This window comes from Acipenser ruthenus, chromosome 8 (assembly GCF_902713425.1).
Source record: "Acipenser ruthenus chromosome 8, fAciRut3.2 maternal haplotype, whole genome shotgun sequence".
Classification (NCBI taxonomy): Eukaryota; Metazoa; Chordata; class Actinopteri; order Acipenseriformes; family Acipenseridae; genus Acipenser; species Acipenser ruthenus.
In genome coordinates, this window is record NC_081196.1 from 18,833,485 (window position 1) to 18,847,291 (window position 13,807).

Genomic DNA, 13,807 nt, shown 5'->3' on the forward strand with positions numbered 1-13,807 from the left:
GTAACTCGTTGTGACATTTTTGACAACCTTTATAACAATGCTCAGTTGTCTGCAGTAAATATTTTGAGGAGTCGGATTCAGAAATATTTGGATGTATCCCTTTTTGTGCCCGACATCCTATTGCATTGTATCATAACAGCATTAAAAAAATAATAGAGATAGTGAAAGCTAGATTTGGAAAGCAAGACCACCAAGTCAGAAGACAGGCTCTTGCATTTACCCTTATTAAATTGCCAGTGTTCTGACGGGTTGTTATTTTGGTCCTGCCATCTTAATTTCAGACTTGGCTCATTTTCCTTTTCTACTTGTGTTAACCTCAGAACTTGAGGTGAATCCAATGAGAAGTGAAGAATTACTGTTTAAAATAATTATTTATCTAAAATGGTTAACCCTACTGTATGATATAAAATGTGAAGAACCCATTCATTTCTCTTTGGTTCTGAGTTGAGTGTTCATAGTAATTCACTTTTTTTGTATTAATTATAAATGCAACTCAAACTACTTCCTCAATTTGAACTTGCAGTTAAAGAGTGCATAGCGGGGTTCCGGAAAATATAGCGTTACATGCTGCTACAACTCTTTAAATAACATATCTGTAATTGTTCTTTTCATTGTTAACATCCTGACAACTTTTTACACATATAACATTATTATTATTATTATTATTATTATAATTATTATTATTATTATTGCCCATTGTCAAACAGGAAACACAGCAATAACGATCCATGATGTGGTATGGAACAGAAAAGCCAGAGCACTTGTTGTTATGATCTCAAACCCCAGCGCTAGAGTGGACATTTTGAAAAGAGCTTTGAAACAGGACATTTTGAAAAGAGTTTTGAAACAGATTTTAAAGTTATAAGTGTAAAAAGTTGTCAGGATTTAAAAAATGAAAATAAATATTACAGGTACATTATTTAAACAGTAGCGACAGGTGGGGACGCACCCTGCACTGTACTTCTGGAGATTTTAATGCGTTTGTGATCCACCATTTCAATTTTTTCATATTTTCTAATCCAGTGGAAATAATAAAAAAGCCCAGTAAAAAGAACTGTGGATGTATTCAAAAGTTTCTTAGAAATTCAGTTATCTCCTTCCGTTCTGCTTTCAAATAAAGGCAAGATAAATGTAATAGATTTGGCTGTTGCAATCCTTTGAAAAATCAACTCCCTTTATGTCTGAAAAAACCACTGTCGAGAGTACAATATGTTTAGAGTGTGATGACAACACCGCCCAGAACCATCAATGTATAAAAAATGATGACTTTTTGATTCAACAAAAGCATTAGCATTTTTTTATTTAATTTTTTTACTTTACTAGATTTTATTGAATAATTTAATTGCTACAATTTCAGATTTCAGCATTTAAAATGTATTCTATGTCCAGTATGTGGTGTATCATTTTAATTATAAAACTGGCCTTCACCAGGGCAACTGAAAACTCTACATGCAACTGAATAGCTTTGGGTTGTGTGACCTTGAACCAACAATACAACTGAGCTGTGCTTATGTATCAAACAGAACACTGGATTATAGAGTGAAGATTGTAAAGGACAATATCTTCACAGGTTGTAGAAAACTACCTTTTTTATGACGGTCCTATTAATTGGAAATGTCATTTAAAAATGTCCCTTATGTATCATTGATTGGCTTTCCAGCCTGCCCGTGGCACTAGTTGAGGAGAGTTTCCACCCTTGCAGCAAACAATAATTTCCAGTGCTAGGAAGTGGCACTGGGTACTCTGTAAGGAGGATTCCATGTGGTAAATGTACGCATTAATTAAATACATTATTGTATTCATTTAAATGCTTCTGAATTTATCCTTTCTATATTTGTGATATTGTATCTTAAGACAAGCGTCTCATTGCAAAATGATGTATTTAGCTAGCTTTCATTCAAACTCATGTTCCAACTCAAGCCTGTACCTGGAGACATAATTACATCCTTACACTTAGCATGCATGTGGCAGTGAGACTTACAGGTTCTCTTTGTATTTATTCCAGAAGAGGCACTGGTGCCATACAGCAAGCCCAGCTTCCCATCTCCAGGAGGACACAGTTCTTCAGGAACATCTTCTTCAAAAGGATCAACTGGACCAAGGAAAGGGGAGGTCACAAGGGGGCCTCACCAACGTAACACCACAGACCTCCCAGATCTAGGATACATGGGAACAAATGGCCAAGGACAGTACTCTGGTGAATTATGTACGTATTCTCTGGCAGAAGGCCTTTCTGGAAAAGTTGAACGACAGTAAGAGGCTGGGCTTGCTCGTCTCCCTCCCTATACAGGTGCCTCTCTTTCTGTTTCCAGTTGCTTTTTCCTCTGTCAAATTACAATTAATGCCTTATTTCTGTGAAAATGTAATGAATTCAAAACATCTGCATCGATGGACAGAGATAAAAAGGACAGGTAATTGAAAACTGTAGAGAATCCCTTTCATTCTCTACAAGACAGAACAGTCTTCAGCATATGCCATTTTCTGGTTCAGCGATTACACTTACTGCACTGGAATTAACTGGTAGCCTGGGGTACTGGTAGATTTTTTTGTGACCCGACTGTGTGTGTGTAAAAAAACATATTTCATTTTTATTTAAGCTGCTTTGCTAGAGAAAGTCTTAGAACGTCTTCTCATGGGAGCCCATTAGAATTAATAATAATAATACACAGTTTGTGCACTTCAGGGCAAACATATCTCGAGCACTTAAATCAGTGAACCCGAAGGCCCAGATACTACCCACACACCAATTTATTACATTCTCTCCGTGACTCTCCGTGATATAATTCCTGGTAAAGATCAGATTGGGCTGAAGTATTCCAAAGGTTAGATTGCACTCAAGTTTTTTTTTTTTTTTTCTTGCAGTATAATGTAGTGCCATACATGAAACATGAACGTCTTTGCTAATTACATCTTGAATTGTGATTGTTCTTGATGTGGAATAGTGTGACTAGAGTAAACCCTTGCTTTTCCAGTAATTAATTTATTAACTGTTGAGGCATCCAGGTATTACATTGTATGTGAGATTGGTACATGTGACCTGGAAATATGGTGCACTTTTTGTACTAACTGCTTCTGTTTTCTGCATTTCTTGTAGAGTAAATTGAAAAGGATGCATCGTTAGCTGCTTCTGACACCACCAGGTCTGATCTCACCGAAGTGATGACACCCGTTGGTGTAATGAACTTTTTCCTTATTTATGTACTATTAGAAAAAAAAGAAACTGTAAATGTGATGTAAAGACACACAGACACACATATCCCACAGTTACTCTTATGTTTTTGTCCTCTGAAACACACCTCCCACCTTAACTATTTCTTGTCAGGAGAAAAAAAAAGAAAATGAAATGTATTTAAAGACAAATGAGAAACAAAAAAGAGCACCCTCCAAGACAAAGGGATTTTGTTTTTGTAAATAATCGTTTGATGTTGCATTGCTATGCAAGATCACTTTTTAGCTTTTTTTTCATATGATAGTCAGTTTTTATTGGTCATTTGTACTATACGTGAATTAATAGGCTGTGGTGCCATAAATAATTGTTTTATTGTTAAACATTTTTGTTATATGTTTAATGTTTTGCACTGCATTTTTTTTGGTGATAAGCACAAAACTTTAACTCCTTGTGACATGAAGAAAACCAGACTGAATTTGAAGGGTGTTTTGTACTGTAAACTATAAAAAAGGAGGTTTCTTTTGGAAAGAAATCATCTTCAACACTAGAAAGGATATTGTATTTAATGGGGCCTGACCTTTTTAGGATTAAGTAGGCTTGTGAGAGACATGTGATGGTAACAGATAAATCTGGTTCACTACTTAGAGTAATCTTGGACTTGGAGAGAAAAAAAATAAATAAAAAAGCTGGAATGATGGTACCAAAAAGGTGTTTCACTAGAGCTGGTTTAAACAGAGGGCGTTACAATTAGTCCTGCCTGTGGCTTGTGCCTTGTAATCCACAAAACCCCCTATTAAAAAAAATTAATTGAAGACCCAATGACAGTACATTTCAAGGACAGTATTCCAAAAGGGCATCACACAATGTTTCAGTTTCCTATTATGTCCTTATATCTTATTATTTGTAATTTGCCAACTGTATACTGAAGGCCATATCATTCTGTATCTTATTTTATGAGCATTTTACCTATCTGGCACTGTTTACATTTTCACTCCTGACATCTACCCAGTTGTTACATCCTTTTGCCATGTGTCCCTCAACTTGTCATAATAAAGTGAGATTTCACTGTTTCAAACGCTGTTCTAAAGTAATACAAAAAAATGACCTTTTAGAATATAAAGTAAATTGATTTGCTGAAAACTTGAATATCTGAAAACAAGACTGTTTTGAAGCTTTAAACAGGAAATTTGGTTTTACATTTGTCACCAGTAGAATATTTTATTTGCTTTAGCAGTAGAATCACCATTCACTTTACAAATTAAAATTAGAACTGATGCTATGAACAAAGAAAGATGATAAGGTACAAGCCCAGAATAATTAAATGTTTTACCACTAACTTTATGTTCCCATGGTTATCTTAGGAAATTACAAATAAAGTGTATCAATTAGCCTTGTGGCTTAAGTTAAAGATGCATGATATTTTCTAATAGTGTAACAGGTCAATATCCAGCTCAGATAGTATCTCTTGATTTCAAAGTTCTGATGCTATTGCTATATACCTCTCTCTCTCTCTCTCTCTCTCTCTCTCTCTCTCTCTCTCTCTCTCTCTCTCTCTCTCTCTCTCTCTCTCTCTCTCTCTCTCTCTCTCTCTCTCTCTCTCTCTCTCTCTCTCTCTCTCTCTCAAATAATACATTAAAATATTTAGACATTATAAAAACATAAACAAGTTCATAATTTTACAATAACTGCTGTAGATATTTTGTCCTTAAAAAAAAAAAAAAAAAAAACACGGTGCACCTTTAACATAGTGTAATTGTGTGGAAATATATTTAGCTGAAAAAAAAAACAACAAAAAACATTAATGTCTATTGACTGTTCCTTTACACACACAATAAAATATTTATACAGGTCTATAACACCTAAATGACTGTTTACCCTTTGCTCAGATTGTATGCATGTTTTGTAATATTTAATAAATTATACACAGTATGTTAAACTTGGGAAAAGTTTTTAACGTTGTGGAAAGCTAATCTCATAGCCTTGTTTAAACGAAAAAGTGTTCATGTATGTCCTTTGAAATATATGTGAGCAGAAAGTGCACTGTTTCAAAACTGGGTGCCTCAACCTTAATTCCACTGGAGTATTTTGAGTGCATAGTAGTAATTGTACAAGCTGTATTTGTCTAAAAAACTGTTCCTGTGGCTAAAAGTAAAGCACGTAACAGCAATTGATCGGTGCTATTCTTTAATGAAGCCCACCACACCCCATAGTCTTGCACTGAAAAAGGTTGCTAAATGGAGACTTGCTGCATTCGTATGGAGGTTAGGCTGCTCTTAGTGAAACACCATCTGCTCAGTGTGACTAAATACAAAATTTGAAAACAGTATAACTGGGAAGTCCAAATAAAATTGTGTCAGTATTAGGTTTTGACCTAGTTCTAGTATGTTTACCTGCCTGCTTGTACTATACATTGGACTGTGTAAGTGATCAATTGTGTAATATTGTATTCATGCCATCACAAGGTAAGGCTCAGCTGTTTTTATCACACTGGGGTTGTACTACTGTTTCCAGCTTCTGTCAGGCAGCATCGATGGAGCCAGGTCGCAACCTTTTCATGTCGGTTGTGTATTTACCTTCTTTCTTAACAAGAAGCCAATCTGTCTTAGAATACTAATGTCTAACGGCTATATTCAGAAACATTGAGTGTTAGTGCTTTCTCAATATCAGCAATCATTAACTTGGCACACAAGTGAGCACTAACACTCAAGTGTTTCTTAATATGGGCATAAGACAGTTCAAATCAAAACCACATAATTCCCAGGCCCAGTAACCAGGACATTCTTGGGTAAAATATGAATGTTTAGATCAAAAGCTCAGTTTGGCTGGATATGTCTCTTTGAAAAATGCAGTATGTACTGATACTGATGCTTTGATACCTCTTAGGATCCCAATTGTCCTGCCCTTCATATAAATTCAGCAATATTTATTGATTTCAATGTATTTCAGCCCATCCCACCAAAAGTCTTAGTTATTTGACCTTAGCTAGGTATTAAGACTATACTACAAAGAAAATAAAATATTTTACTTAAAATGACCCTGGTAGCCTATTGGGCTACTATAGAAATGTGTGTATACATTTTGTGCATACATATTTATTTAGCCATTACTATGGCTGTAGTGAATATGAACACTAACACAAGACATCGAAGCCAAGTAAAAGTGACTGCATCACGGCACTTAATTATCCATTTTATGATTGTTTCTGTCAATTACTTTTTTTTTTATTACCACAGAATTATTTAAAGCAAACACAAGTTTAAATGCATGTCTATAGTAGTGAAATATGACAAAAGCAATTGAACATAATGTGTAAACCTTCTGTTGGGGGAAAATATATATACACACCTACAGTTAATTAAAGAGATGAGATGCAGCAGTTATCTCGGGTTGTTTTAGCAGTTAATTATAAACTCAGTGGTTGTTGCTGCTTTTATTTTTATCTTATAACACTCTCTTGGATTCACTAGCAGTGGCTTTTAAGTTCAGATTTATATTACAAAGTGGAGATAAAGAAAATATTGTGGGAGACAAAGTCTGATGAATTGAACAAATATCTGTAGCACCCCTGTTACATAATGTTTTTTTTTTGTTTGTTTGTTTTTTAAATCACAGCATTGTTTGTTTTGTATTTATTAAACGTTATACTGTGATATATGATAGATGTTAAATATACATTTGTGTAATGTAAACTGGGTTAGCCAACAGAGAAACAAGAAGATGTCAGAGGGATGTTAGCAATTTACTGAAGGAGTTTCAGCATTTGTTCTGTTCACTTGAAAAACAAAACATTCTGCAGCGTCAAGAGCCTCAAAGGAGCTTCACATTGTGTACTGCATTTTAACCATTAGCTTTCTTTGGTTTTTGAAGATATATTTTATATGAACTTTAAAATTGCCCCCCACTACCCCTAATACTTTGCCTGACAAGATTATAGGAAAGTGTTCTGCTTGTAAGGATAAGAGTTCAATGGCTTTCTCTCTCATTTGTTTATTTCATACAGTAATGTTGGTTATTTGTAGTCATTCTGTGTGTTGACTTTTTGCTAAAAGAAAAAAAAAGAAAATGTGTTTCTCTGTACAGTACTGGAAAAGGATGGAAACATCCTATAGCTGTGTTGCAGTCTTTACATTTTGTTCTTTCTGTAAACAAGCTTCTGTACTCACTTGCATGTGTTTGTCTAAGAAAACTTTTACAAATTTAGTTCTCATGTTCTGTACAATAACTCCATTCTCCTTGTACCTGGATCACTAGCAACAAATAAAATATTTTTGAAAAATGAGAAATGGGCCTATTTTCAAGTGTTTGTTTCTGCAATTTGAAAAATATATGATCATTTTGTGATCATTTTATTTGAAGGGGTAGCATTCTTTTGCAGGGATGAAATAATATTGCTATTTTCATGGTGGAAAAGTCATTGTTAAACCTCTTATTGGAGCTCTTATAAAATACATGAGTTTGACAAAATAAAATGAATGTCATCATAGAAATCCAGGATGGCACTTTTGGCATGACAACACTGCAAGGTGTGCAAATTGTCTGGAGGAATAAACATCAGCTGTTTGAGGTCTAAGAAAGACAACACTGTTCAAAACTGCAATATCTACTAATAGGTATTACATATTCTTTCTTCTTCATTATAAGGCACTGAAAGTATATACTTAATTATTCTTGTCTAGCATTTCTGGGAAAATGGCACTTTTGAGACTGTATTGAAACAGAACTAATGTGTACAGACTTGCACTGGCCAAAATGAGCATTCTGTTAACATAGGCCTTGCCTACTGTGACTGTTACTGTCTTACAGGCAGATGCAGCTTTTATATTTTACAGTATAAATAACACATGCATCAATACTGAATGACAATCACTGTTTGTTAAAATGTAACATCCACCCATTTATAAATACTGGGGTCATTTCTGGGTGTTTTAGGTGCACAGTATACTCAGTTGTTTTTGATAGGGTAGTGCATGTTGTACATGCAGTATTATACCTGTATAAAGTGTGCAACCCATGGCATCTCAGTTTATGTGCATTATACACAAGATTTGTGCTGTACTGTATTAGAATTACTGCTGAAAATAAGGAGATATACTGTAATAGAAATGTGGAGTTCTTTTTGAAGTTTTCAGAAATGATTATGGAAAGCCCTACAGCAATCTGAAGTCACTGATGTTTTTTAATCATCTTTGGATTATATTGCCAACAGTTAAACATGAAAACAGCAAAACTACTTAACTAGACAAGCAGGCAAGATTTACAATAGCGCAGCCAGAAACTTGCCAGAAAAAAAGCTGAAAGAAATGAGCCTAAGACATTGCTTTGAACGATAAAGATTAAACCATACCCGTCTTCCTTTTGGGTGTTTAGAAACAGCTTGCACAAAGCTAATTTGCCTGCAGGGATGCTTGGAAAGAAGTTCAACATCAACGTGTTCTCTTCATGTCTCCAGGTGCACATTTTAATAGCTAAAGGTAAATGTAGATTAGCAGAACAAAGAATGTAGTCATAACACAATTTCCTGGGTTCTTAAAAAAAAACGAACTATTTCCTCCAGTAGTAAAGCTAATGTAAACTTACCTTTAAGCAAAATGAGATCTGTATTAAAATGTAGGGTTCTATAGGGAAATACTGTATATCTACAAGAGATTTACAATGAAAATGCTACAGCATTTATAGTCGGTATAGTCTTATGTCCTACATATATATATATATATATATATATATATATATATATATATATATATATATATATATATATATATATATATATATATATATATATATATCGATACATACACACACACACAGTGCTACCCCGTTATAACCCGGTTGTTGGGTAATTGGTGACCGCGTTATTTGTGTTTTGTCTTTGTGTTATTGGCATTTTTGTTCCCAAAATGATTTACAATGGCCACATTAATATTGCAGCATACCGTGGAAAATGAAGGAAGAAGACACACACAATTTGCAGATACTCAAATCCACTGGCCCCTGTCAGCCTGGGCAACATCAAAAACAACGAACAGTCTTGCACATTCACACAGCATCTTGTCACACTCAGCTGTCAGCTCTGTCCGCGGTGATGTCGGCTTTCACGTCCACACCTACCTGGACGTCAATCAGTCGTGGCTGAGGCAAGCTTACTGCTTCCCTGCTCACACACACACAAACAGAAGGTTAATGAACTCCAGCAGCCATTGGAACTAAAATTGTTGAAGCTGCTTTTGCAACATGCAGTATTATGAGACAAGATAACTGGTTATGAGCTTGGGAAAATAAACAAACACAAGTCCAGAGGGGATTGAAACTTTTGTACAATGGTTAAGGCAAACACAAGCATTTCATTTTGCACACAGCCCCCACCTGTACATTGGTATTGTGACTCAGAATCGAAACGACTCTGCAGCTAATCCCTGAGGTTGTTGGGAGAATTTGTGTAACAGACAGAGTTGACTGATTGACTGCCATTAAGGATAATGCTGCTGTTGAGTGCAATATAATGTTAATGGGGGAGGATTGATCATTTTGTATAGAAGATGCTTGCTAAGAAACAGACATCAGTTTATACCCTGTTACTCTTGTACAGTGTTGGGGAAGTTCCTTTAAAAAAAGTTATCTGTTACAGTTACAAGTTACTTGAACAAAATTATAAGTAGTTAAAGTATTACTTTGAAAAAAATTAACTAGTTCGAGTTAAGGCCGTAAAACACATATGCGTCTTGGCACCGCATTTTTGCAGTGCAGTACCCCTAGTCCCCGAACCGGACACACATGAGCGCTATGTATGCACTACGAGGCTGGCTTTCTGTTACAATAGTGTAGAAAAATGGAATGGCAGTTGTTAGTACCACACAGTAGGCTATGTACTCAAATATAATGTACAGCTCTATGAACATAATTTAGATCTTTTATTTAACATCATGTAATCAAAGAAACTACAAAATGATATCGCAAAAGCCTACTGGAAGCCATAATAGTTGTACAGTAGCTCATGTTAGATTCCAAAATTTTCAATTTTCTTTCAGTTTATCGTTAAGTATGTGGAAAACTGCAAAGCGATATGTAATTCAATATGTTAACATAACATTATTCAGCAGGTTTAATTCAACTTTATGAAGGAAAATGTCTTTATTCTATAGGGTCATGCAAAACCTTTGGCCACAGCTCTAATGCAACCATATAAACAACTACATAAAAACACTGGTTTGTTAATCAGATTTGTTTTTCTGTGATCTATATACAGGTTTATGAAATGACCGATCCACTTGGAAAAGAAACATACAATACTTAGCTGACAGCAAGTAGCCGACTATAAAAAAATATATGTTTTTACCGTCTCAGCCATTTATTTAATAAAAAATAGTAGTGAACTACAGAAATGATAAAAATGTAAAAAAGTGATGTCAAAAACAGAATGGTTTGATACAGTGAGGGAATAGCGATTTAAGGTTACCATTTGCTAAATAGGCTACAGTAGGGTTGTCACCCCGCCGGTATTTTACCGGACTGTCCAGTATTTTTATGTACTTTGACCCCCTGTCCGTTTTGTTTGGAAGATGTCTGGTAATTCTAAGCATTCTAATCTATTGGATATGTTCTTAAAAAATATGTTACAATAAACAATTTAATATAACATGTTGTGCTTGTATGAGTGAAATTCAAATACTATAACACAGCAGTGTGTAAATGCACCAGAAAGAATTGAGGTAACAACGAAAGCCACCAAAACGCTGTACCGTTACGTTATGTTTTTCACTGCTGTGTGTTATCTGGTATGAGCATGCGCTCTGCTGTTAAGTTTGACAGCCCTTTGAATGAAGAAGCGTGAAACTATTAAGTAGCATACTGTAACGTTAGTCACAATGGCAGAGACAAATGAAGAAGTAGACAATAGGATGGGATGGGGTGTCCAGTATTTTCGTATCTCAAAGGTGGCAACCCTAGGCTACAGAAAGGTTTCTTATCAGGAGCGATGTATAAACTGACCTCATACCTGTCAACCCATTTTGATGGTCACCTGTATATTTTACTTTTCAAACCCATAAGATTCATTCAAAACCCTTAAGAAAAAGCAGAATGACTGGAAAATCAGTTTCAATTCATCTATTTCTGCTGTAATTAATTAACAAACTGTTTAAGAAATTAACATTAAAACTGTTTAATAGATAAATATTCAAATTTAGTTTTGTTTTTTATTGAAAAATTAAATGCAAATCTGAATACTTCCAATACCAAAACTAAATACAAATGGACATACCTGACTAAATAGTCCAAAAGCATTTTAAATACTTTCCTCTACAACAATCATTAATTTATTGATAAATCAACACCAACATCAGGGCACGTTATGTTTTATTATCTTTACTATTAATGTATTTGCATGATGCCTTAATCCAATGCAACATAAAGGAGTACAGTTTATACAATAGTAACATAAACACAGTATATTAAGTTACAATACATATGCAAAAACTAAGAAGGCTTTAAAAAAAAAAGTAGAACATAACACAATGCTCAATTATATTTAATTTAATATATTTTGTAAACTAACATCTGCGCAGGGTATTTATAGTTATTTAAAAGCAAATGCAGATACTACATTTTCTTTTAATGAATTATAATTATTATTATTATATTTTTTTACCTCAATGTCTTCTTCACCACACTGCAAACAGTTGCTGCTGTCCCACCACTGCAAACAGGCTTGTCTTCAAAACATTGGATTATTGGGGTGTGCGTTTTCTTTTTTTCTACTATCTTTATTTTAAAGTGATCTTTCAGATCAAAGTGACCACTGGCAGCAACTTTCACACTGCGATTGCATACAAGGCACAACATGTACTCTTCACTGAGAGGTGAAGGAGCCACGATTCCTGGGTAAAGTTCAGCCCATTGTGGTAAATATCTCACTTCGAAGCCATCTGCGGGTTCCGATTTTCAATATGGTTACAGAATAACTTCCGGAAACTTTGATTACGCGCTTGATACTTAATTTCATTTAACGTGAGATTCTCGCGTGCCTACAACCAGATCCAAAAAACGCGCCTAAGGTGACTTTGCCTCGATAATTAAAAAAATAGACACTGATGCTTAAAACATGTATGGTTTGTGTTTTACGGCCGTAAGATCTGTGAAATTGTGAAAATCCATAATACTTACGGGTTATCCGTAAGGATTGACAGTTCTAACCTGCCTGTCCTTGTAGGACTCATGGGAAGGAGCAAACACTTCAGGGTGCTTGGCACCTCCTTAGACATGATTTTTCCTTTGAAGCACGTGTTGTCACCACTTGGTTAATCCACCAACGGTACCGCGTGGCACCTAGAAAAAATCGTTCTAGATTTGATTTGAGCGGCACCGCTCAGCGACACTGCAGTATTATATTGTTCTGGTCTGTGCAGCACCATTCAGTAACATTGCCAGTGATATTGGCGGTAAAATACTGCCTGATAGCCGACAGCATTGTGCCGCATATGTGTTGTCCCGGCCTTTACAAATGGTTACTTCTCAGGCAAAGTTTACATTTTTACAGTTTGGTTAGGCTGCAGCTCAAAATAGTCTTTGAAGATCCAGCTATGGAAACAGGGTTTTCCCTTCTAACGCCATCTTTTAGCAAGATTATATAAAAAGTGCATTCATGTGACATGTAAGGTTTAACTCACTGTTGAAGCACTCTGTGATTTCCTGTTTTTTTAGTAACTAAAAGTTATTAGGTTTTTAATTTTTAATTTTTTTTTTAAATGTAGTGTTACCATTTTGTTATCTATCTGAAAAACGCACCATTACAGTTACAAGTTACTGAAAAAATGTAATCCGATTACAGTACATGTAATACATTACTCCCCAATACTGCACTTGTACATGTATTCATAAGTACAATGTGCCCCAGAGATATACAAATATTGACAGATAAAAGGCCTCTCAATTGACACCATACATCTCAAGATTAGTTATGCTTTCAAGAACAGTGCACTAAAGAATACTAGTTATACGGGTGTAAAGGAGTTCAGTACGTAAAGGCTAATTTTAGCCTTTGTCTGGATAAAATACAGTTTAACAAGTACATTATAACAAGCATGACACAAATATATACATAGGTGTCAGTGACACACAACAAACAGAGTATAGGCGACAGCTGACAAACACTATGAAAATCACAACCACAGCCATGAGGTGGGTTTCTTCATGCTGCTATACTAACAGTGATGGTGGGGGAGACACAAATTTAAATAAAGTGTGTGCCTTGGCTAATGTGGAATAAATGTGGTATTTAAACAACAAAATGATAGTGCTGTCCAATTGCTTGGTATTATTGCAAATATTGAAGGCGCCACACAAACATTATTGGTGACTTCTCAAATGCTGTGTCTTGTGGTGGGTGTATAAACTAATTATTTCATATTAATTAAAGCATTATAATGGTTTGCATTAATGAAATAGGATTCTCTTTTAAACTTCGAGGATTTTCTTAAATCGCTTGCTTGAAGATTCATGTTTAAAACAAACAAACAAAAAAATAAAAAATGGGCATACAATACAAATATAAATGAATACCGACACACACACAGGCACACTATTCAAGTTTAAACAGCAGAAAACATTTGTACAAAAACAATATTGACATTTAATTGTTAGATA

General features: G+C 34.9%; 1 protein-coding gene across 10 annotated transcripts in view; it reads left to right on the forward strand.

The window, feature by feature from the left end:
• The window catches only part of LOC117972773 (roundabout homolog 2-like), a 722,560-nt gene extending 717,838 nt beyond the window's left edge, over positions 1 to 4,722 (forward strand). For 9 of the 10 annotated variants that reach the window (XM_059028671.1, XM_059028676.1, XM_059028672.1 and 6 more), the window contains 2 exons: positions 2,006 to 2,290; positions 3,095 to 4,722. In XM_059028671.1, coding sequence (XP_058884654.1) covers positions 2,006 to 2,256 — 251 coding nt within the window. In that variant the 3' untranslated portion in view covers positions 2,257 to 2,290; positions 3,095 to 4,722. The remainder of the gene's footprint in view (positions 1 to 2,005; positions 2,291 to 3,094) is intronic. The other variant, XM_059028674.1, reaches the window with a different exon arrangement.
• The last annotated feature ends 9,085 nt before the right edge of the window (positions 4,723 to 13,807 follow it).